Source organism: Candoia aspera, chromosome 8 (assembly GCF_035149785.1).
Source record: "Candoia aspera isolate rCanAsp1 chromosome 8, rCanAsp1.hap2, whole genome shotgun sequence".
Classification (NCBI taxonomy): domain Eukaryota; kingdom Metazoa; phylum Chordata; class Lepidosauria; order Squamata; family Boidae; genus Candoia; species Candoia aspera.
Genome location: NC_086160.1, coordinates 12,173,232 through 12,194,775, shown reverse-complemented (window position 1 = coordinate 12,194,775; position 21,544 = coordinate 12,173,232). Strand labels below are relative to the sequence as shown.

The following is a 21,544-nucleotide window of genomic DNA, read 5'->3' as shown; positions in this document are numbered from 1 at the left end:
TTTGTGTGTACACAGCAGCACTGCAGAACTGCTTAGCTTGATTACACAAGAGTCTCTTCCTTCCACCTTGTAAACACTATCCTTCTAACTTCCTCACCTTGTCTTGTGGTACGCAATAGCTACTATAACCTTTCCAAGTGGGCATCCTGGAAAAGCATGACTGGTATCCAGGAACTGACTAGAACAACATTGCCACCTAGTTGTGAAGTTGCTGTTACAATTCCCCCTCATGGAAAGATAAGACTGCATCTTCTTGCATCAGTAGAAATATGCAGAGTTCTCAAAATATATGGTGCAAGAGAAGTATTTAATGCCCCCGCAACTCCTAGGACAGTACTGAGGACTGCACAATCTCAGTGATTCTGTGTTAAGCACAGCAGAAATTAGGTACCCTGAGAATGTCATCTTTCATTTAAAACAAAGGCAAGTTTGTAGTCCTTATGATGGTAAAAACTGGTTTTCATGCCCATGGAAAAGTTAGATAAGTTTGTTATTGTCACAGTTTTCCTTTAGCCCTGGACTGTACCCCTTCCTTGTAAGTGGCAAATACATTGTATGCAAAATAAGGAAACTGCATATATTTTTCCCTTTTGAGAAAAGTATTGAAGAGAAGTCACACAATTCTGGTTTTCTGGGTGCAGAATTTAGATGCTTTCTATGGGGACGTCATCTCTGCCAAAAAAAAGTTTTCAAATTTTAATGCAAGTAATTGTTGAGACACTTGGTTATACTTTCCCTTTGTTTTTAGACTTTTAAAATCTTCTTTATAATCAGGTCCTCTGTCTTTTATTATCTTTTTAGCTTTTTAATACAATTTTATGATGGGGAGGGGGCATACATGCCTTTCAGTGGAGAATCTATGTACAGTATAACAGTAGATAAATCTCCACTTTTATTTTATATAAAGTGGGAAAGTTGGACTTTGAGATTCTCTTTGGAGTACTTATTTCCAGTAAGAAAACTGACATTAGGAGGAAGGAGTATTAGGTACTGTATGTTTGCCGCCTTGAGTTATTTATAAAAATAATAAAGGTGGGATAGAAGATAAATAAATGTATGTGCAAAGAAGTTTATATTTGAATATATCAGCAACAAATGAGAATGTATATTCAGAAATGAATGGGAATTCAAGCTGGTTCCCCCTGTCTCATAATACAAAATGAAACTATCATAAATAATAGATCATAGGATCAAATTTTCTAGTGAAAGAACATCAGAAAGTCAATTTTACAGGATGACCAATTAAAATATATATTACATATAAACCTGGATCAAACTTCTACAAAAGAGATGCACAGAGACTGCAGGAGGGTCACATGTGGCCCCTCAAAGTATTGGGTGTCTCCATCAAGAGGCATCCAAAAACTGTTACCTTGTAATTTTGAACATAAGAAAAGGAATATGGATGTCAAATCTCTCAGGTCAATTTGACTTTTGGCAACTTTATGGACAAATAGTTTTCTTGTCAACAATTAATGGAAGTGATTTGCCTTCTTGCCACAGAATGTGACATGGGATGTGTCTTGACTTCCCAGTCTAGCTCTACTTAGCCTCTGAGCCCAGACAAGATCAGGGCAGGTGCTGCTATCGATGGAAGCACATACATCTGGGTGGACAGATGGATGGACAGTATGACTATTCTCCAATCCTGTTTTTTTTTTTTTTAGTCCATTCAATCATGTCTGATTCTCGAAGACTGCCTGGACAAATCCCTGCAGTTTTCTTGGCAAAATTTCAGATGTGGTTTGCCATTGCCTCCTTCCTAGGGCTGAGAGAAAGTGACTGGCCCAAGGTCACCCAGCTGGCTTTGTGCCTAAGATGAGACTAGAACTCGCAGTCTCCCAGTTTCTAGCCTGGTACCTTAACCACTACACCAAACTGGCTCTCTTAATCCTCTATTAAAACAAAGTTTAACTTCAATTAAAAATATAAAGGAAATCAAATTAATTTAATTTTTGTTCATCCTCCCTAGAGGTCAAGTATGGTGCTCAGCTCAGGAAAAATTGTGCACCCCTATGCTTCTCAGGGCATCCCATGACTTTAAAGATCTTGCCCCAAGAGCCTTTCTGAGAGGACAGCTATCATGGAGAAGGTCTTCTCCCTTTTCATCTCTCTCTTCATTTGGTCTAGATGTCTGAATCAGAGCTTCTCAAGACTATCATAAAGAATGGCTAAGAAGCTGAGAGAAAGGACAAATCAAAATGTAGTTAAGCGGTATTAAGTATAGCCATAATCAGCAGCATCTGCAAGGAGATGGCTTCAAAAAAGCAACATGGCAATTGCAGCAATGTGTTCAAAGCCCCACCTCTTTATTAAGGGGGGCGGCGGCAGCTTTGATTATGCTGCCCAACCAACATCTATTGTCTGGTCACAGTGCTGCTGGCCACAAAGAATACTCTTAAAATATACTGTCCTTTAAAAGTAACTTTAAAAACAATGAATATTTTTATACCCGGCAAGATTTTGACAAGACATTGACCTCTCTTGAGCCCATCTGCTCAACTGAAATCTAAAATGGCATGGTAACAACTGGAGGGGATGGGAGAAACCTGCACCTCCAACTTGTGAAGTAGGACAAACTACCCAACACTCTTATTTTCAAGGCAGATGGGCTGTCACCACTTGTGTGACCTCAGCTGGAACCCATGAAAATCCAGGCTAAGCGTTGCATATCTGGAGCAAGACAAGCTCTTATTTTGCAGAGATTCCCTTTTCTGTCTTAAGAACCAGGAAAATATATCTACACAGCAGCCTGACACGTGGATAGGACTACTCCCTCAGCTACACAGAGTAAATCAGCTCCAGTTCCCAAGTTGGAACTTTTCAGCAGAGAGAAGTGAATTGCAGTTCAAGATAAAACAAAACATAGACTTCACTAACAAACCTGATCAGCCTTCCCAAAACCTACCTGTGATCCCTTCAGGGTAATTCCTTGGGTGTCTGTAGCCAGCGCAGGTCTTTACTCTCTGCCAGTCTCTTGCAGACAAAGCAGTTTCACCCAACAGAGGGGTTTTTGTGGCAGTGGGAGAGAGTAACTTTCATGGAGGAAATTCAAACAGACCAAGTCAATGCTTTGGCTGATCCAGATGTCCTCCAGGTGATTCCTTCGGTATCTGCTTAGCATAAGGCTGAGTGCTAGGAAAAGCTGCCTGCAGGGTAGATTCAGATATATCCAATCAAATCAATCTTTATTATGACCATTAAGGGACGGGGTACAGGATAGGGCACAAAGCATAAAAAGTTGTACTGTGTATAAAAGCCATATGAAGTGTATAAATTAAAAAGTCTCCCTCTCTCTCTACGCACAAGACATAGATGGTATAAAAGATATATAAAGCAAGAATCTAAAAGGAAGGATGAAGGATCCTCTAGAAGGAAATTGGGAACTCTAAAAAGTTCTGTGTATGGAGGATGTGAGAAATTGTATCTATTAGATTACAGAATGCCCTAATATGCCAAACTAGGTGCAAATTGAATCTAGCGGGGATTCAGATAGGCTTGCAGTTGGGCACCACTGGTCATGTTGGCATGTGTCCTTGCTCAGAAAAAATGACCTAGCAATCAGGAATGGAAATTTGGCTCTGTTTCAGGCATCCCCAGAGCTCTTAATGCAGGGCCACATATAGGCAGTTCACGTGGCTCTTACACAGGTATTTGACCATTATTAAGAAGCTCACCACTAAAATGCAGATTTGTTATCTTCCATTCTCATTTCCTGCTTCCTGTGTTTTGCTTCTAAGATTTCCTTTAATCACCAAACTTCCTACTTCTTTCTAAAGCAAAAGTTGGCAGCCCATTTCCCGCCCCCCCCCCCCCGAGCCTTTTTATAACCTTCTTATTAGGTTGTTTCTTGTCTGGTTTTGAATGGAGGGGGGTTGGAAATGTTTGCTTTCAAAGCCAAAAGAATGCTTCTCTTTTAAAGCCAAAATGCTTCTTATTCAAAAAAACAACATGGTTTGCTCAAACCTTGTGCTCTCCACTTTTCATCTGGTCTTAGGGGCTATCTTTGAATCCACAATCAGCAGTGGGTGTAATCAATGGTATGTTTGGGGGAGTTGAGAGACATGGACCCAAACCAGCCTCTTCCTCAACTGTTTATCTCCCAGGCTTTGTCCTCCTTGGGACTTGAATTTCTTTCAAACTTTCACTTCCCCATCCCTCCTTTCTGTTTTTGTCATCCATTTCTCTTCATGTCCCAAGAAGTCCCTTATTTCATTTGGGGTAAAAGGGAGGCATGCTTGTGCTAATTTCCCTGTCTTACTGGTTTTCAATTAACACCCTCCCTAAGTAACAAATCTCAGCAGCTAGTCAGTTTTGGTTATTCCATTCTACAGGACCCAGTGACTGAACAATCATGGTAGATCTGCCTCAATCCTCTCAGCAGCTATATCTTCTATAAAAAACCTATAACCCCAGAAATTAATCTATGAGGGCTAGTAGGTCTGGACTGCAAACATCTGGATGAGCACTTGAAAAGAGATACAGAAAATGCTAGCTCTTTGTTGCTGTCTACTGGTTGTCCATATCTTTGCAATGCCGATCTGGAAGCCCTATCCTCTTTTTTTTTTCCCCTAACACTAACAAATCATTAACAGATGTAGGCAGAAGTTGTCAACATGGTCAGTTCAATTTTTAAAAACACCCTATGGAATAGAAAGTTGAATTGTAAATCAGCTTAAAGATAGAAACCATGAACAAGCTCTAGCATTTCCTGAGTTTATCCCTATGAAATTCCTCAGCCATCAAAAATTAGACTGCACGGTGGGAGCAATTAAAATGCCTTTATCATAAACCAAAAGATGGAAATCTCTTCTCAGGAATCCAACTTAATGCACCTGTGAGGAGGCCTAGGCTATCGTCCCACTAGAAAGCTTCCTGTGTGTCAGAGATAAAATCCCTTTAGGGATAATACATTCAAACAGAAGGTTCTGTGCTAAAATGGATAAGAAAATCTTCAGGTGGAGTAATAGGAGCCACTCATTCATCTAACAAAAGCTTATGTAAATAAATCTGGGGAAACAGAACAAGCCAAGTAGTGTGTCTGGAAGCTACAGAATATTTTCTAGCTGTTAAATTTCTTGGAGAGGATTAAAAACAAAATTTTATTTTGGAGGTGGGCAGGAGGTAAGCATTGCAGCAAAAAAAATCTATATTCTCCTAATTGATGATATAGCTTGATAGCTAGGTAGCCTAAGAAGTTGCAACTAGTGGTTCAAAAATTTAAAGTTTAGTAGAAAAATACAACTATTGTCATCAAGGTTGGCTGGTTAGATAATTATTATGTGACCCCCTTGACATTGCTATTTAATCACAGCTCCACTGTATTTTATTCATGAAAGACTACGAGAAGCATTTGAAAGATGTTGGGATGGAAGTGTACTTCTAATTCTTATTCTCATGGCAGAATTACACAATCCCCATTTGAATGTGGCAAGTTTAATTTATTTTTAATCATAGACAGGTAGAATTAATAGTTTAGAAAAGCTTAATGCTTATCAAGCTTTTTTTCACCATTTGAGAACTTGGATTGCCTAAAGTCGCAAAATAGCAGTGGTTCAATTTAAACACCTCTAGATTTCCCAATTCAGATATATTAGCAGCATCAACACTCCCAAATAACTGTGTTAGAAAGTGGTTTTAGTTGATTCTAAGGTGACAATTCTTAGAATTTACTTTAGTAGATTATAGTGAATTATTGCTAAAATAAGGGCCTTCTCCGTAGTGGCTCCCTCCCTGTGGAACATCGTTCCCCCAGATATAAGATTGGCCCCCTCCTTGCTCCTGTTCTGGAAGGCCCTGAAGACGTGGTTCTGTCAACGGGCCTGGGGACCCCAAGCTGCTTCGGAGCCAATCAAGTGGCTGGTATGAATGTGTTTGCTGCCACCGGGGTGTGTGTGTGTGTGTGTGTGTGTGTATCTATTGTGTTTTTATGGTTTTTAATTCTGTAAGCCACCTGGAGTCATCGTGTGTGAGCTGGGTGGCCTTATAAATTTGTTTAATAAATAAACAGACAAACAAACAAACAAATAAAAATGGACATTTGTTAGTTGCAAGAACTCTGGAATAAAGAATTGGAATATCTCATTCATTGATGAAAGTCTGTTTTAAAGAACATTAAGCATGCTTCTGCTGAGGCGAATTCAAAAAAAAAGAATTATGTTTTTCATGTTTATTGAACCTCTCAGAGAATATTTTAAGAAGTTTGGCAGTCAACTCCATTATTTTGGAAGTGTAATATTGGTAACAATATAATATGGGCATCTCCCATTATTGCCATTTTGATTGAATTTTACTCCTATCACCAAGACAAGCTTTATCCCAAAGCTGTTTTTTCTCACTTTCACCCCCAGGAGATCCTATAATCACTGTAGATTGCATCTATTTCAAAATCTTTCTATTCTCACTTTTTCTGGCTTTGCCCCACGTTTCTTCTGATCAGCCTCCTTCAGGGCTATGATAGTTCTCATCTTTGTCTCCTTATTTTTATACCACCCATAATCTTCATTTTCAAGGAAACAAAACAAATCCTGTTCTATGGCTTCCTTCTGTGTAGTGTGCTCTCTCCTTCTAAGAACTGGCTGGTTTCCAGAGTTCAGAGCCACCATTTCCTCATTTGGAAAGTCAAAACAGAAACACGGATTTCTGTGCCAGGTGCAGAGGAGACCACAGTCCGCAATGTGCAAAGCAGACTCATCCAATGCCCAAATCTGTTTTTAGTTGAAATCTCAGAGTTTTGGAGGACTAGATTAAAACACTAAACTTACTCTCTGCCCAACCCATACCATCTTCACTTGACAAAAGGTGACAACATTTTTCACATATGAGAGAGGAACTTACTAATACACCCTACTCAATTCGGTGTAAGCAAGGGGAAATCAAAAGAGCTGCTGAGAATTCTTTCTTAGGATGGGGATTTTTCAAACTTTAGCATGTTTGGACATATTTCTCTTGGGGAAAACATAGCAGAATCTAATCTTGAAACTGAAAACAAGCACTAACCCAACTAGTAACGTCTAGCTGGAATTTCCATAGCAAACACATGACCATTTTATATTAACCATTTAATTTATTTTCCTATTGTTTTTAAATTTGATTATAAACCATTGTGGAATATTTTATGGGAAACCATATATAAATGCTTTCAATAAAAAGACATGAATGAAAGGTACAAATAATTAGGTGGTCACATTCACAAACTAGGAGCTGAACAGTTGTAGTTCTTCACTGCACCCATTGGGTTTTAAACTTATTTTTGTCATTCATCTTTATATTGTTTTTAGTTTTCATTTTAAAAAAAATAGGGAAGCTAGGAGTTTGCAGAGGAAAGAACCCATCTCAAGCAGTACCTTTATTTCCAAGAATGTCTCAAGAATCCTAGAAGGGTGCTTGGGAAATCAAATCACATCACATCACATCAATTCTGGTATTCATTTTGAAAGAATGCTTACCACAATCTGAACCAAAAAGATTGGAAACCTCCTTCCTTTCATTTGTGAGCCCAAATGATAGGGCTACAATGTCTGGATTGTGAGATCTGAGCAACCAATAGACAGCAGTTAGTTCCTTTCTGCAAGTTAGTTCCTTTCCTTTCCTGGACTGCAAGAAGATCAAACCAGTCCAGGAAATCAAGCCAGACTGCTCACTTGAGGGAATGATATTAAAGGCAAAGCTGAAGTACTTTGGCCACATAATGAGAAGACAGGATACCCTGGAGAGGATGCTGATGCTGGGGAAAGTGGAGGGCAAAAGGAAGAGGGGCCGACCAAGGGCAAGGTGGATGGATGATATTCTAGAGGTGACGGACTTGCCCCCGTGGGAGCTGGGGGTGGCGATGACCAACAGGAAGCTCTGGCAGGGGCTGGTCCATGAAGTCACGAAGAGTCGGAAGTGACTGAATGAATAAACAACAAGTTCCTTTCTGTACACCTTTCCTGCCATTCAGGGGGCCTCAAGATTTTTGCAGCTTAGAAATGGTAGCCCCACCAAATGGTCTATAGTGCCTGGGATAAATATTTATTAGAAGGCCTGGTGTCATATACTTAGAGTAAGCCTGAGAGAAAATGCTTGCCCAGTTGGCTCATTACATGTCTGTAAGAAATCTCAGCCATTCTCACCCTCAAAGAGAAGTCAAAATATAATACAGTAGCAGCTCCTAATGACCCTGGATGGTCTCAGCTAAACAGATTCAAACCTGATTTTGACCTGAATGGGGGAACCACTTGGCTACTCCAAGACTGTAGGTTAGATGAAGAGGCTAAAAACATCCCAGAAGGCGGCAATGGCCAACAGCTTCTGTACCTGTGCCAGGAAAACTGCATCAATGCAGTCTCTAGGAATCAAGCTTGACTTAAAAGCGTATTTACCTTCATAAAAATATATTAGTAAGATTTTGTTTCCTTTATACTGATATACCATGCAGTCATCATGCAATTAGGGAGCTCCCATTTGATCCAAAAGCAAGCATGGCTTGGTTGAAGTCTCCATGTCTCCCTGCTTTCTTCCTTCCAAGTGGAGGAATAGAGACAAAGAATTTAATTAGTGGCAACAGCCTTGAATGCTGAAGGGTTTGTTGACAACTCATATGGATGGTGAGAATCATTGCGTAGGAAGGATCATCAATCCATCATCTAGAAAGCACAAGGCCTATACACTTGCAGGCTCTTCTGTGGAATGTTTCTTCATATTTATATTTAAGAATCCCAGGGCGTACAAGAGAAGACACTGTTCTGGATTTTGGAGCATCACAACATGAAACTGGCAGTGTTCATCAGAAGTTTATTGCTTTTTTAAGTGTTAAAAACTTATAGATGGGATAATGTCAGTCCAAATCCAACATTCCTAGGCATACTAACAGTATATAATTATGGAAGTAAACGTCGGATGCTGCCAATATGAACCAATTATGGAAAAACAAAGATATGAAGATTTAGGTGATGATGCCTAAAACACCAAACCAAACCAAACCACAACAAAAAAAAAGTTAATAGATTGTCAATACTAATATTTATCAATGCAAAACCATGTGGTGAATTCACCACAATTATTTTTCAAGGAGCCAGTCTAATTTTTTTTAGAAACAAGAAACATTTGTTATTTAATGCAGCCAACTGTTATTCGAGAAATAACCACACTACATCACATATAGAAGACATGCTACTTTGTTATACTTTTTTTTTAAGGATCAAATGAATTAATCTGACGAGGATATTTAAAATTATCTTTCAGAGGCCATTGTGTCTTCCTTACAATGGAACTGTCTTTTGGCAGGATGAAATAGTCATTAAATAAAGTGAAGTTTGTAGTGCAGATATGCCCAGAAGTGCAGGTCTACTGCAAGCAGTGGAAAACCACTCACCGAGTCTCACGTGACTAGGTTAAAACCTTTAAAATCACCAACATGCACATTTGTATGAAAACAAACAAAAGTGTGTTATTAACTGCTATTTCTATTTAAACTTTTTGGAGCTGCACACTGATGAATCCTAGAGTACTTGCAGAATAGTCTTTTAACTATCTTAAAAAACTTCAACAGACAGAAAAAAGCTATATTTTCAATGCATAACAGAGACCTTGCACTCCTAATGAAAAATACTAGAACCATTTTGTATAAAACTGTTTTAAGACTGTAATCTGGTCCAGTGTAATTTACTTCCAAGTGAGACATATATGGGAATATCTTAGTTCTTTCATTCAATTAATAAGTACTTCCAGAATTTCTAAAAGTGATATTTGGAGTGTATCAAATTATAATTGATTGCTATCTGATTTAACTACTGAAATTAAAACTGAAAATCATTAGATTTGCATTCAGAAAACAAAGGCTTATAACACAATGATTCAAAAATAAATAATCATTTTAAGGCATAATCAACCATAATGATATGAAAGTTTCAGATTCTGCCCATACAGAGAGAAGGGAAAGGTTGCACCTTGACCCTGATCTCTCTTATCAGAGCATTCAACCATGCTATGATGTTAGATTAAAAATAACAAACATCCATATTTATCACATGTGCAACAACAAAGAGTAGTCCCCAAAATTATATGGTGACATTTGGCTTCTTGTGGTTCATGATGTCCCCAGGCAAGAGTTTTAAAAATACAACAGGAGTAAGTAGAATCCACTTTCTGCTTCAGAGAAAGAAATTCAGTCACAAATGAAAACATGTTAGCCCCTAAAACAGGGGAAAGAATCACTCCAGAGTGCTCCTATGGTTGAAATTCTTTGAGACGTTTGCAGCTCATGATGTTTAACATGGAATTTCCAAAATGCTTTATGTGTAAATGCGATGGAAATCTTGGAATGAAAAGCACTTACTGTAGAGTACAGAACTCCAGAAGTTTACAACCAAGTGGAAATGTGTCAGATTACAGTAAAAAAAAAAAAAAGGGGGGGGGAAGCAGCATAAAGATCTTCTTTGCTTGTTGTACTGCACATATGTATTATTTTAAAGAATTTTGGATATAGACAAGCAAGCACTTCCATGTAACATGTTTCTCCTTTGTGCAACGTTATTTGAAGAAGAAGAAAAAAAGATAAGGCATGGACAATATGAAAAATTCTAATAGTGCTTAAGAAAATAGGTTTCCCCTTTTTCTCCTCCATTAAACCTGAAATTCTCAGTTAGCAGCATTCATATGTTCTTACTCGGGGAGCAGAGATTTTCCACTGGCGCTTGCTGGCTGAGTGTGCAATTCCTTTATAGTTTCTAACAATGCTTTCCTCTCCAGTTCTAGAGTGAGGATTGTCTGCTTCAGCTTGCCTTCATTATTAAGCAAAGCCTCAACCATGACCTCTAGGTTTTGGATCTTTCCATTAGCCACCTTGAAAGAATAAACAGGAAACAAGTATACTGATGATGGTGGGAGAATATACAGCAGCAGTAATTAACAGGTTGCCCTCATCAAGTTTCAGCTATCATTAGCCCCAGTGAGCATGGCCAATGACAAAGGGATGTTGGGGTTGTAGTCCAAACTTCTGGAGGCCACCAGGGCAACTATCCCTGGCATACCGCCTGACCACTCAGTAGGTTTCCGCCCATCTCATAAGAAACCACACATGATTCAAGCTGGAACTTCCATGCAGAATAAAGATGGAATTAAAAACACAATTTCAGATGCACTCACTAACTGGCATACATAAATCTCATTCAGATTTGGGATTTCACCTTGTCCCAGAATGGGAACTAATACCAGGACAATATGAATGAGTTGAACCTCCTGTTGCAGTAGATTTTTTAAGTTCTATAGGATATAAGTAATTGGGTTGAAATTTGGAAAACTCTGAGGAACTGGCCTTTAATGTCTTTCTCCAGACATTAAGATGTTACCACTGACCAATAAAGGTTTTGACTACATGGACAAACCATACTTGACGCAATGTAGCTATGAGATAAAACATTTAATTTCCTCTAGACAACATTCTCTTCATCCTTTCTAAACCTTTATTCAGTTCCAGAATGACTTTAGTCTGATAAACAGCAGGGGCAAAAATCTAGGAAAGCTAATAAAGAAAAAAGAAAAAAATCTAACCATGGTGGGGCGGTAATTCTGCTTTGCTACTTGTGTGTGTATACCTTGGTGAGCAATGACTATTTCAGGATAGACTTGTAATAGTGATAGCTCAAGTACACTCCCTTCAACTCCTCTTCCTTAGCAATTCTGTAATATACCCATGGCATGGCTTCAAATCTAATGCTTGCTATTCCTTACTTGGCAGGAAAGTCCCCAAGGGCAGGGGTGGGTGGGCCAAAACAGAACTATCTATGCAAGAGCTCCAATTGAGTTCTTGCAAGGGTAGAACCTCTTTGGCTAAAGTGGAGCAAAGAAAAAATGGTCAACATAGTTTTTAGGAAAGTCTTACTTCCAAAAACTCCTGGTCTTTAGAGGCACTGCAACCTGGGAGCTGAATATCACCACTGGGGGACAGAGATCTGTAACTCCTTTCTTTTGCAGGAGAACATTCCAGGTGTATAAAACCCTTAAAACTACTACTGGTATGTTTAGGAACATCACTTTTAAATTTATTGTGAATCTTATGGCTATCCTATTTGGTTTATAGAACAAATTGCGCAAAATAATTTACTGGCCTTAATATCTTGTTTAATGTGTAATACATAAAATGCAGTCCATACCTGCAGCTCCTCAAGGAGATCAAAGTTTTGCTTCCGTAAACTACTATTGGCTTTTTCTAGTTTATCCATCCTTTGATTGTCATTGACAGAAGAATCTATTAATTCATCCTGAAGAACATGGTATTCAACCTCATAAGCCTGTAACTGTTTGGAAATATCCATCTCAAATACCTGGCAAGGAAAGGAAAATAAATAGAAAACCACATTTCTTATGTAACATCAAGTTTGGCTCATAACACCATATAAAAGAATTCAGAGGTATCTGAGAATGCAAACATTCTCTTAAGCCGAATTTCTTATCTACCATAAAGTTCTTTTCTGGTCTTGGATCTTATTATCCAATAACAAGGTGATAATTTTAGGTAAAACTGGTATCACTCTACCTGAAAGATGTTCTCAAATGTCAATGAGGCATAGTAGTTAAGGCCTTGTATTATCAACTTACTGATATTGTTTTTATAAGAACCTTTGCCTAAACTAGCATAGTAATTCCAAAAATGGAAAAAATACAGAGAAAATCTAGCCATCCAATTGCTAGGATCCCGATATTTGGGGGGAAAATTTGAAAACCAGTGAATTCTTTTTTTATATAAGAATTTTATTAAGTTTCAAGCAAAGATAAAAGCTACAGGAAAACAAAAAACTACAAAGAAAAAAAACAAAAAACAAAAAAAGTGCAGAAACACAAGGGAAATTTTTTTCAAAATTACAAAAAGAGGCGACTTCCAACTTTTAACAGCAAGGATATACAACAATTTTCCATAATCAATTCCTGACTCTATATTAAACCATGATCACATTATTTCTATAAATCATTCCATTGACACATTATAAAAATTACTAAATGCAGTTGCTCCCTCCTCTTATATTAAAAGAAAAGAAAAAATATAAACCTCCTAATCAACTCCCCCCTCAAAGATAACATTTATTTAATTATTTCCTTCCTACTACTATTCTGTACATTTCTGTCTACTATAATAAAGATCAAGCTAAAAAGCAAATTGTCTGCCATTGTACTTGATAATATAACAATTTTAATAATCTTAATCATATTAAACCCCAAACCACACATTTATTATTTTTCATTATACCTTAATAATCTTAATCCAAATCGTTAAAGATAAATGAAATCAGACAAACCCTAAAAGCAATCCAGATAAATATTCTTCAACCCTTATCCCACCTCAAAATGAACCAGAGCATTTACATATTCCCACAATCCGCACAGAGCTTTTTTCTTAAAAAAACCAAACAGCCCAACTGCCCCACTCAAAAACTCCAACTTGTCTTCAGGAGACCTCCCATACTTAATAACCCTTTCTTTTCCATGGGGTTCTGTCCTAACAGTGAGACACACACCGAGACAAGAAGTAGTTCTCTAGTGTTTATTACTGCTACATAAACAGAATCCTAACAAACTGAATAAGTGTGGGAAAAACCCAGACATATAAACCCCAAAAGCTAAGGTGGGCCTGATCTGTGTCTTTTGAATGGCTGCTTAATTCCTCAGTACTACACATGCGTTTTCCACCCTGGATGGGAGCCCCTTCCTGCTTGCCATCATTACTTATGACAGGTTCTTTATCTTCATCCAGCATTTCAAAAGAAGTCCCGATCTCACTCTTAGAGGAGACATTTCTGTCACTGTTAAATTCCTCAGTTTCATCCATGACATCCCCAACCAGATGACACATTTTAGACCTCATGTTTTCCACAATGTCCTGAATGCCTTGCATAAACACTTGGTAGGAATCAGAAATCTGTTTAATCTGTTTAAAATCTTGGCGGAAGTCAGAGAAAGTCTGCTTAAAATCCTCCATGTCCCAAGCAGTAGATTATGGCACCCCCTAGGAGCTTAACCAGTGAAAGTCGAATATACTGTATGAAAGAATTCCGAAATGCATTTACATAAGTGAAACTGAGATATGCAGACATTCGCCAGGGTAGAAGCAGAAAACTGAAAGTTCACAACAGCCGATTCAATGTGTAGGAAAATGCTAATATCTTCAAATTTAGTACAAAAATAATAATAGGAAGACAGTTATTTACTCTCAATCCTCCTTAATATTTGGATGGAAAACAAAGTCCAAAACTTAAAAAGATTTTTTAAAAAAATTGATCCCAAAAATAACAATAAGCACCAAGAGAACCCACTTCTCCTTGCTGTAGAAAGCCCCTCTTAGGGTATGCGTACTTAAAAGAAATATAAATTGGGGGATTTAGAAATGGAGTGGCCGGCCTTAGTGTCCCTTTAAGGCTACAGCGTGGCTTGGAAATGGTGATGTCCCAGCCTCCCGGCTGCTCTTACCAGTCGAATGCAAACGCTATTTGCGATCTTCTGGCTGTAAGCAGCCGTCTGGAGGACAGGTGGGGTGATTCCAGGTGTTTTCCTTTTTCCAGAAAAACATTCCTGGGCTTCAGGAAAAACCTGCTTGAGCCCCAAAAAACTGCCTTGTTGTCAGTTCTGCCCGCTGAGCCCGTGGGCACAGCTGTTCAGTCCACCATGTCCCCACCGGAAGTCCCAAAGGGAATTCTTCTGAATACTCAGTATCTAGAATTTTAAGTGTCAAAGAAAAAAAAAAGCTGTCCCCTCTGCATAATAAAAGCACAGATAAAGGGCTCTTAGCAAGCAGCAGGATGGTAACAAATAATCGATCTTGATAAGCAATGATGTAGTGAATTACAGAGTTGAACTTCCTTTATTCATGTTATCTAACTCACCAGGTACAGTATAATTAGACTGTTATTGAATTTAAGATAATGAACTGAAAGCAAGATAAAGTCATAAGAGAGAACAGGAAAAGATGCAGCTGCTTTAAGTACTCCAGAGCACCTGCTTACTTTCAGATATAAAGCGCTGCATAGCCCCTTCTTCCACGTTGCCACGGAAGAAAAATCAGAAGTGTAGAAAGTGGAATGCACTGTTGAGATTGGGGACCCAGATTTGAATCCATTTTTACAGAAATGAGAAAGAGTTAAGAAGATTGACTTTCCTTGTTTGGTTCTGTGATACACCTCCGTGTTGTTTTCACTCTTTCACAATTATTTTGCATTAAAGTAGACTAGGCTGTACTGCGTTCACTTTCTGTTTACTTTTTACATTCACAAAGTATTGCATTAAATTTCTTAGACAGGGTACTTACACTAATTTCTGCAGAAGATAGGATATTATTGTTCAAGCATCTAAAGCTTATTCCACTCCAAATAAAACAGGAAAACACAGTAGGGACTATAGCCTCACCATTACGCAAAACATCTTCGAACAGAGTTGGCCATTGTTTAGAAATATGTTAATTCTGTATAAGGAAATTCCTACTTCTTAACTCCCTAAAGAAGCCTCAGCAAATCAGTCTGGCTAGGAAAAATGGCATAAATTACATGAAGTAACTGCTCTAAATTTTGCAGCTTATACGTTCCTTGGCGATACTCAACTGCATACCTGGTTAATGGTTTTTTCCATCTGTACTAAGCCCAGATTTGGAAGAATACTTTTAATGAAATCAACAATTGTTTCCAGGTTTTCATGCTGCAGAATCAAGGGCTTATGGCTTCCCAAGAGACTTAAAGCCACTTTAAATATAACTTCCGGTCCTTGGAGAAACATCATGTCTGAAGAAGAGAGGAGAAACATTAGGAAGAGAGGATTTGAAGATGACGATTCTATTCTTTTACCTTAAGTTTCTGTTCATTTATTCTCTAGCTATAAGAACTGCTCTCCAAGTCAATGTGATCCACTTCAGAGAACTTGGACCAAAAAAGTATCACTGCAAATGTTCAGTCAATCTTAATGCCATCCGAGTGATTTCGGCCAGGTATAGACTCTTCTACACTAACTTAATTCCCAGGATTCTTAAAATGTTGAAGAGAGAGAGACCAGTTTTTCCCATCCTGTTATCCCTGAATTTAATGGATTACACCTATAGCAGGTATATGTATCTTATCTTTCTTTCTAATCAACAACATGCCCTAATTCATACTTAGTACTAAGCCAGGATTTTAATCATGATTTGCTGATCAAGCCAGTTCACACAAGTTTTATGACTGATGCAAGCCTGAAAAAAAAAAGATGCCCCTGCTTAGGCCTCTTTAATCAAAAATGGACTTTTATAATGGTTTAATTCATTAAAGCAGCAGCCTTTTTTATTTCAGGCTCATACAGAAGTCTAAACAAGAGATCTGCAGTTTCTAATGAATACCAGGATTCATGTGAGGTCCAAAGCGCTTCTCCCAAATCAGTTTTGACGTGTGCACAGCCCTTATCTTTACCACAAACTCCATGAGCAAGTGAAAAATTCCTGCTGGAATCAGTGAGTTTGTTACATAGTTTATCTAATTTGGACCATTGTTTATTTCATTTTTCAATTCTTAGCCATTGGCGGGGTTCAGTCTTCTTAAGGAATGTTAAAGCAGAAAACTATTGGGACAATTCTAAGTAGATGTGGTTACACAAAAGGACCATTTCAGAATGCCCATTAACAGTGAATACCATAACATTTTCCCTTAAAAGCCAAATTACTTTTCGAAAGCCCTGTTAAAACCAGCTACAGCTGGCATTCTTTATTCATTGTCTCATTCGCTCTCTCTCTCTGTCTCAAATATGCAGAGTTCCTTTCAAAGGTTTTCTTAGAAAGCGACATTTGTATTTCTGCAAGAAGCAAACTAAACTGAAAATGCAAGGTAATTAGAACCACCACCAATCTTACTATTAAAAACATACTGGGTTGGGTGGATTAGATAGCAGATAATTTAGTTTATTTGCATTCAACCAAAACAATGACAAAGAATGCCAAAAATCATAATTGTTTTTATGTATGACTCTGAAAGGCAAAGTCACAGGGCATCCTCAAACTCTTGACCTGGAATGTCAGTCTGATTACATATGGATGGAGAAATTCCTAGATTTAGAGTAAGGACAGGGCTCCCAAATATTTGTTGAACGTGGAGTGAAAATTCACAGGTCTGTCAAATTAGCATATTTTTACAAATTGACAAACAGCCTTAACAAATTTTTTTTTTTGTTTCTTCTACTTCAGGAGACATACTTCTATATATAAGACATCGTATTTTTTAATGATTTAGCCCTGTTTTAATTAGGAACTTTTGATCAGAATTAAAACAAGAAAAAAGTGGTGCTGGTCAGATCAAATGCTCAACTATATCAGTTTTCTGTTCCTTTAATTGTCAGACAGTTGCCAATGGGACAAATTCATCTGCTTAATTTCCCTAACAACTAATTTACTTCTTCCCAAACTAGAATGAATAAGATGCTGAACTGTGCATGAGTAAATCTACCCTGTTTCAACCCATTCCAGTTAATACTTGATTTAGAAAAAGATGTCCAGCTCTACATCCAGCATAATATTATACGTATTTCCATATGATCTTCTTTCTTTGTTTCCTATCTGCTTGTACCCTTCCTTCCCAGGGAGATCCTCACGGCACTGTGCATGTCCTTTTCTGCATGGTCCCACTTTCCATTGTTCTTCTTGAAGCTTATCGTTGCTCATTTTATCCCAGCTTCAGTTACTGGCTGGAATAAGGAATTTCAAATTCAATGCCTTTTTAGGCTCAACTCAGGTTCTTCATACTTTCATTCCGTATCTTAATTCTAATCTATTGCTATAACTCTTAGGCCTGGAGCGGCCACGGTGGCTCAGTGGTTAAGACGCTGAGTCAGAGGACCATTAAGGTCGGCAGCTCGGCAGTTCAAAACCTGAGAGCGCAAGCCATGTGATGGAGTGAGCTCCCATCAACTTGTCCCAGCTCCTGCTAACCTAGCAGTCTGAAAGCATGCAAATGCAAGTAGATAAATAGGTACCACTTCGGTGGGAAAATAATAGGGACAGAAGTGCCTTGGTAGGTGCTTCTGACACACACACACACACACACACACACACACACCCCTCTTAGACCTCCATCTAAGAGTTGCTCTGGTTCTATCCTTTGTCCTTAAACCCGCAGTAGGCCCTAAACAACCCTGGCTTGTCTTAACCACATTACCTTTTACTCTTTGCTTTTTATACTTGGTACTATATTATTTATACTCTTTCTCTTGATGCCCAAGGGAAATGTGGTTTAACTTTCTCTACCATCTCCTCTATCTAACCTCTTCTATTTTTTAACCTATGACTCAATTTTCTATCTTAGCTTCACTTGAATCTTATCTCAAGACTACCCAATTTCATCCTTGCAGTCGAAAGCCTAATGCATCTAACCTGCTCTGCCTGGCCTCTTGCCACCTCTGGCATTATTCTCTGCTGGTATGGTTGGTTGTTGATTATGGCTGACTGTGGTCAAAATCCAATCAGTCTAGACTTCCAATAAATACCCTGGGCCTCCTCTGTAGTGGCTAATTGGCACTACAAAGAATGGAGATACTAACTGCTTTCCTCTCCTTTCTTCCTTCTCCTGGATTCTCAGGGCCCAGCCCATCACTACTGCGCTTTTTATTGTCCTGAGATCTCCAGGGGACTTCCCCATGTACTACCACCTATTCTGGCTTCTCCCCCTCTTTGCTGAAGGCCACTGATACTACCCAACATCACACAAGACACTTCAGCATCCATCCTAGGTGTCCTCAATATGATTCTCCAAACTCCTGGATCCTCTAAGTGGGCTGCTTGCCACCACGACCCCCAATTCCTCCTTTAGGACAAGGTAGTGTCTTTGCACTTTTTCCCCTCAACTACTGCTGTTATCACCTCCTCCCCCTCCTCCTCTCTCTTTTTCTGCCAGCTTTTGCCTTTCCAACTCTTTTCTTCCCCAGTCTTTCTTCCCACACTAATGCAAGGCTGAAATTGGGTAGTCTTGAGATAAGATTCAAGTGAAGCTAAGATAGAAAATTGAGTCATAGGTTAAAAAATAGAAGAGGTTAGATAGAGGAGATGGTAGAGAAAGTTAAACCACATTTCTCTTGGGCATCAAGAGTATAAATAATATAGTGAAGATTTCAGCAACTTTTGCATCACCTCCTTCCTGCTTTAACCAGATCCCATTTTTCAAGGACTAGCTTAGTAAAAATGGTAATGGTGGGGCCCTTTTCCCGGCAGGGGAAAAAACAGGAGAGGAAAAGCAAGGGAGTTCTTGCTGGCACAATGGTCCTCTCTCACAATCTGTCCTCACCTTTGAAAAGTCATGTGACCTTAGAAAACCCTTTTGTTTCCTACTATTACTTGGTTTCCTTATGTTCTCAAGTTCCTAAATGAATGCAAGAAAGAAAATTCAGTGTAAGTTTGTTGATTGACAGAAGCGTATGAGAAAGTCAACAGCCTTGAATTATGGAGTGTTTGTGCAAACTACAGTTAAAAACTGGTTCCTGAATGTGATAAGAGTAGTATATGATAGAAACAAAATGTGCATGAGAATGAAATGTTCAGCACTGAGCACAGAGTAAGACAAGGAGAGTGACGTCCCTTCAGTGGTTTAATTTTTGAATACATAAGGCATGATTGTGGTGATGTTAGAGATGGGTTGGTTGGGGATGTGACTGTACATGTATTTCTGGATGTAGTATTGGTGGCTGAGAACCCAAATGATTTGCAGGTAAAATGTATGGATGAGAAGTATGGATTTGAATGTTAATATATCCAAGTTTAACTTTGGCAGGGAGAATGGAGCAAATAATTGCATTTATTTATTTACGTAAACCCCACTGTAATCAATCAACTCCATTCCTTCTATTGAGGTATACAAATTTATCAGTTACTCAACTTTGTTTCAACAAAGCTGAGTAACTGATGAATTTGTATACCTCAACAGAAAGAATGGAGAAGAGTTAGAAAGGAGAAAGCTGGCCGAAAAGAGAAGGAAGAAGTAGAAGGTATGAAAATGGAGACATTTTAAGACAAATAAAAGCTATTAAAAAGTTAGTGGGCAGTATGTGGTTTAGTGGGCAGTACTTGTTGAAAGAAGCAATAACACTGTGTAAGAGTGTGTTCCTGCCCATTTTACTATGTGGTGAGAGTTGGATATGTCAGGAGAAACTGAAAAGGTGGTGGGAATGGGTCACTTAAAAAGTATGTGTATGGGGAAAAAAAAAGAGAGAAGGTCAGGTATGAGTGGGTGCTGAATGAATATGGATGGAATATAAAAGTACAAAAAAGGTACAATGAATTAGTTTGATCACACAATGAGTCAAGTTTGAATAGCAAAACAAATATATGAAGGAAAAATGAAGGCATTGAAAAGAAGGGAAAGATTGAGGAAGTCTTTCTATTCCTTACTCCTCTTCTGTACTCTGCATAACACTGTGTACCCTGGAATGGAACAGCATGATGGGGATGTATCAATTTAACCTCATAAAAAGCACAGGAGTAACCTCTTGCATATCAAGCAAGCTTTGTCCCTAGTGCCAATTGTTAAGCAGGTATCAAACACAATCCCAAGGAATTAGAATGACTTACCGAATACCCGAGCTACAAATCCCAGGGGAAACTGAGAAGCAAACATGGTAAGAAACCAGGGGGCAGCGTAGAGACTAGGACTGATCTCATGTGCTTCAAAGTGATTGTAAAGATCTTTGTGGTAATCATGAAGGAGTCGAGAAAGCTGATACATCTGGATCTGTAAAGCAAATACAAAAGAGAGGAAACAGGGTCAGGGCTTTTTATGCTGCAGTTGCCAGTAACTGTGGACCATAGTATTTATGCAGTTGGGATGAGCAGCTATTTGGATCCAAAGTGGAAAAGTTGCTTTGGAAGAGATGTGGGCACAATTGCTGCCCCTCTTGGCATCTCCTTAAAGAGGCTGCACCTGTTCCTGGGCTCGCATGGCAGCTGAGGTCCTAGCAAAGTACATGTGTGAGCTGAGGAGGCATTAGAGAGGGGGTGGGCAGCTCCTTAACTCAAAGTGGGACTGTGGCTGCCATGCAAGCCAGAAACAGAGTTCGGTTTCTTCAAGGAGGTCCCAACAAGTGCATCAAGAACTTCCACATCCCCTCTGAAGCATCTTTTCTGCTTTGGATCCAAATAGCTGCCCATCATAATATGGAGCCAGGTAAAACTACAAATTAATCCTGAATCTTGCAGTCCAGTTTTAGCTGCACTGAACATAAGGTGAGATGGAAAGTGGAAATGTAAACTAACATCAGATAGATGTTTGTTCATGTCCTGCACGATCAGGACATTCATTAATTAGGACAATATAACTGAGAGCCATTTCTGAGTTTTCACCCTATACATAAGAAGGCTGCAAGGGCAACCAGACAAAGAAGTTTTAATTGATGATTTGCTGTGATCTTCACCTTTTTACTACAGAAGCTCCACTCTTGAAACAATCTTCATTGATTTCTATAAGAAGATCAGTTACTGCTAGCAAATCTATCAAAATTAACCACACTTCACCCTCCCCAGAATCATCTGCATGTGCAACTGAAAGCATTCCTGTTTTTTTTTAATCTTTCCTCCAACCAC

General features: G+C 38.7%; 1 protein-coding gene across 3 annotated transcripts in view; it reads right to left on the bottom strand.

The window, feature by feature from the left end:
* Positions 1–8,755: 8,755 nt before the first annotated feature.
* TBC1D1 (TBC1 domain family member 1) overlaps positions 8,756–21,544 on the bottom strand; it is an 85,070-nt gene continuing 72,281 nt past the window's right edge. For all 3 annotated transcript variants that reach the window (XM_063310686.1, XM_063310684.1, XM_063310685.1), the window contains 4 exons: positions 20,537–20,696; positions 15,574–15,743; positions 12,135–12,305; positions 8,756–10,824 (listed from right to left, as the gene is read on the bottom strand). In XM_063310686.1, the coding sequence (XP_063166756.1) occupies positions 10,645–10,824; positions 12,135–12,305; positions 15,574–15,743; positions 20,537–20,696 (681 nt within the window). In that variant the 3' untranslated portion in view covers positions 8,756–10,644. The remainder of the gene's footprint in view (positions 10,825–12,134; positions 12,306–15,573; positions 15,744–20,536; positions 20,697–21,544) is intronic.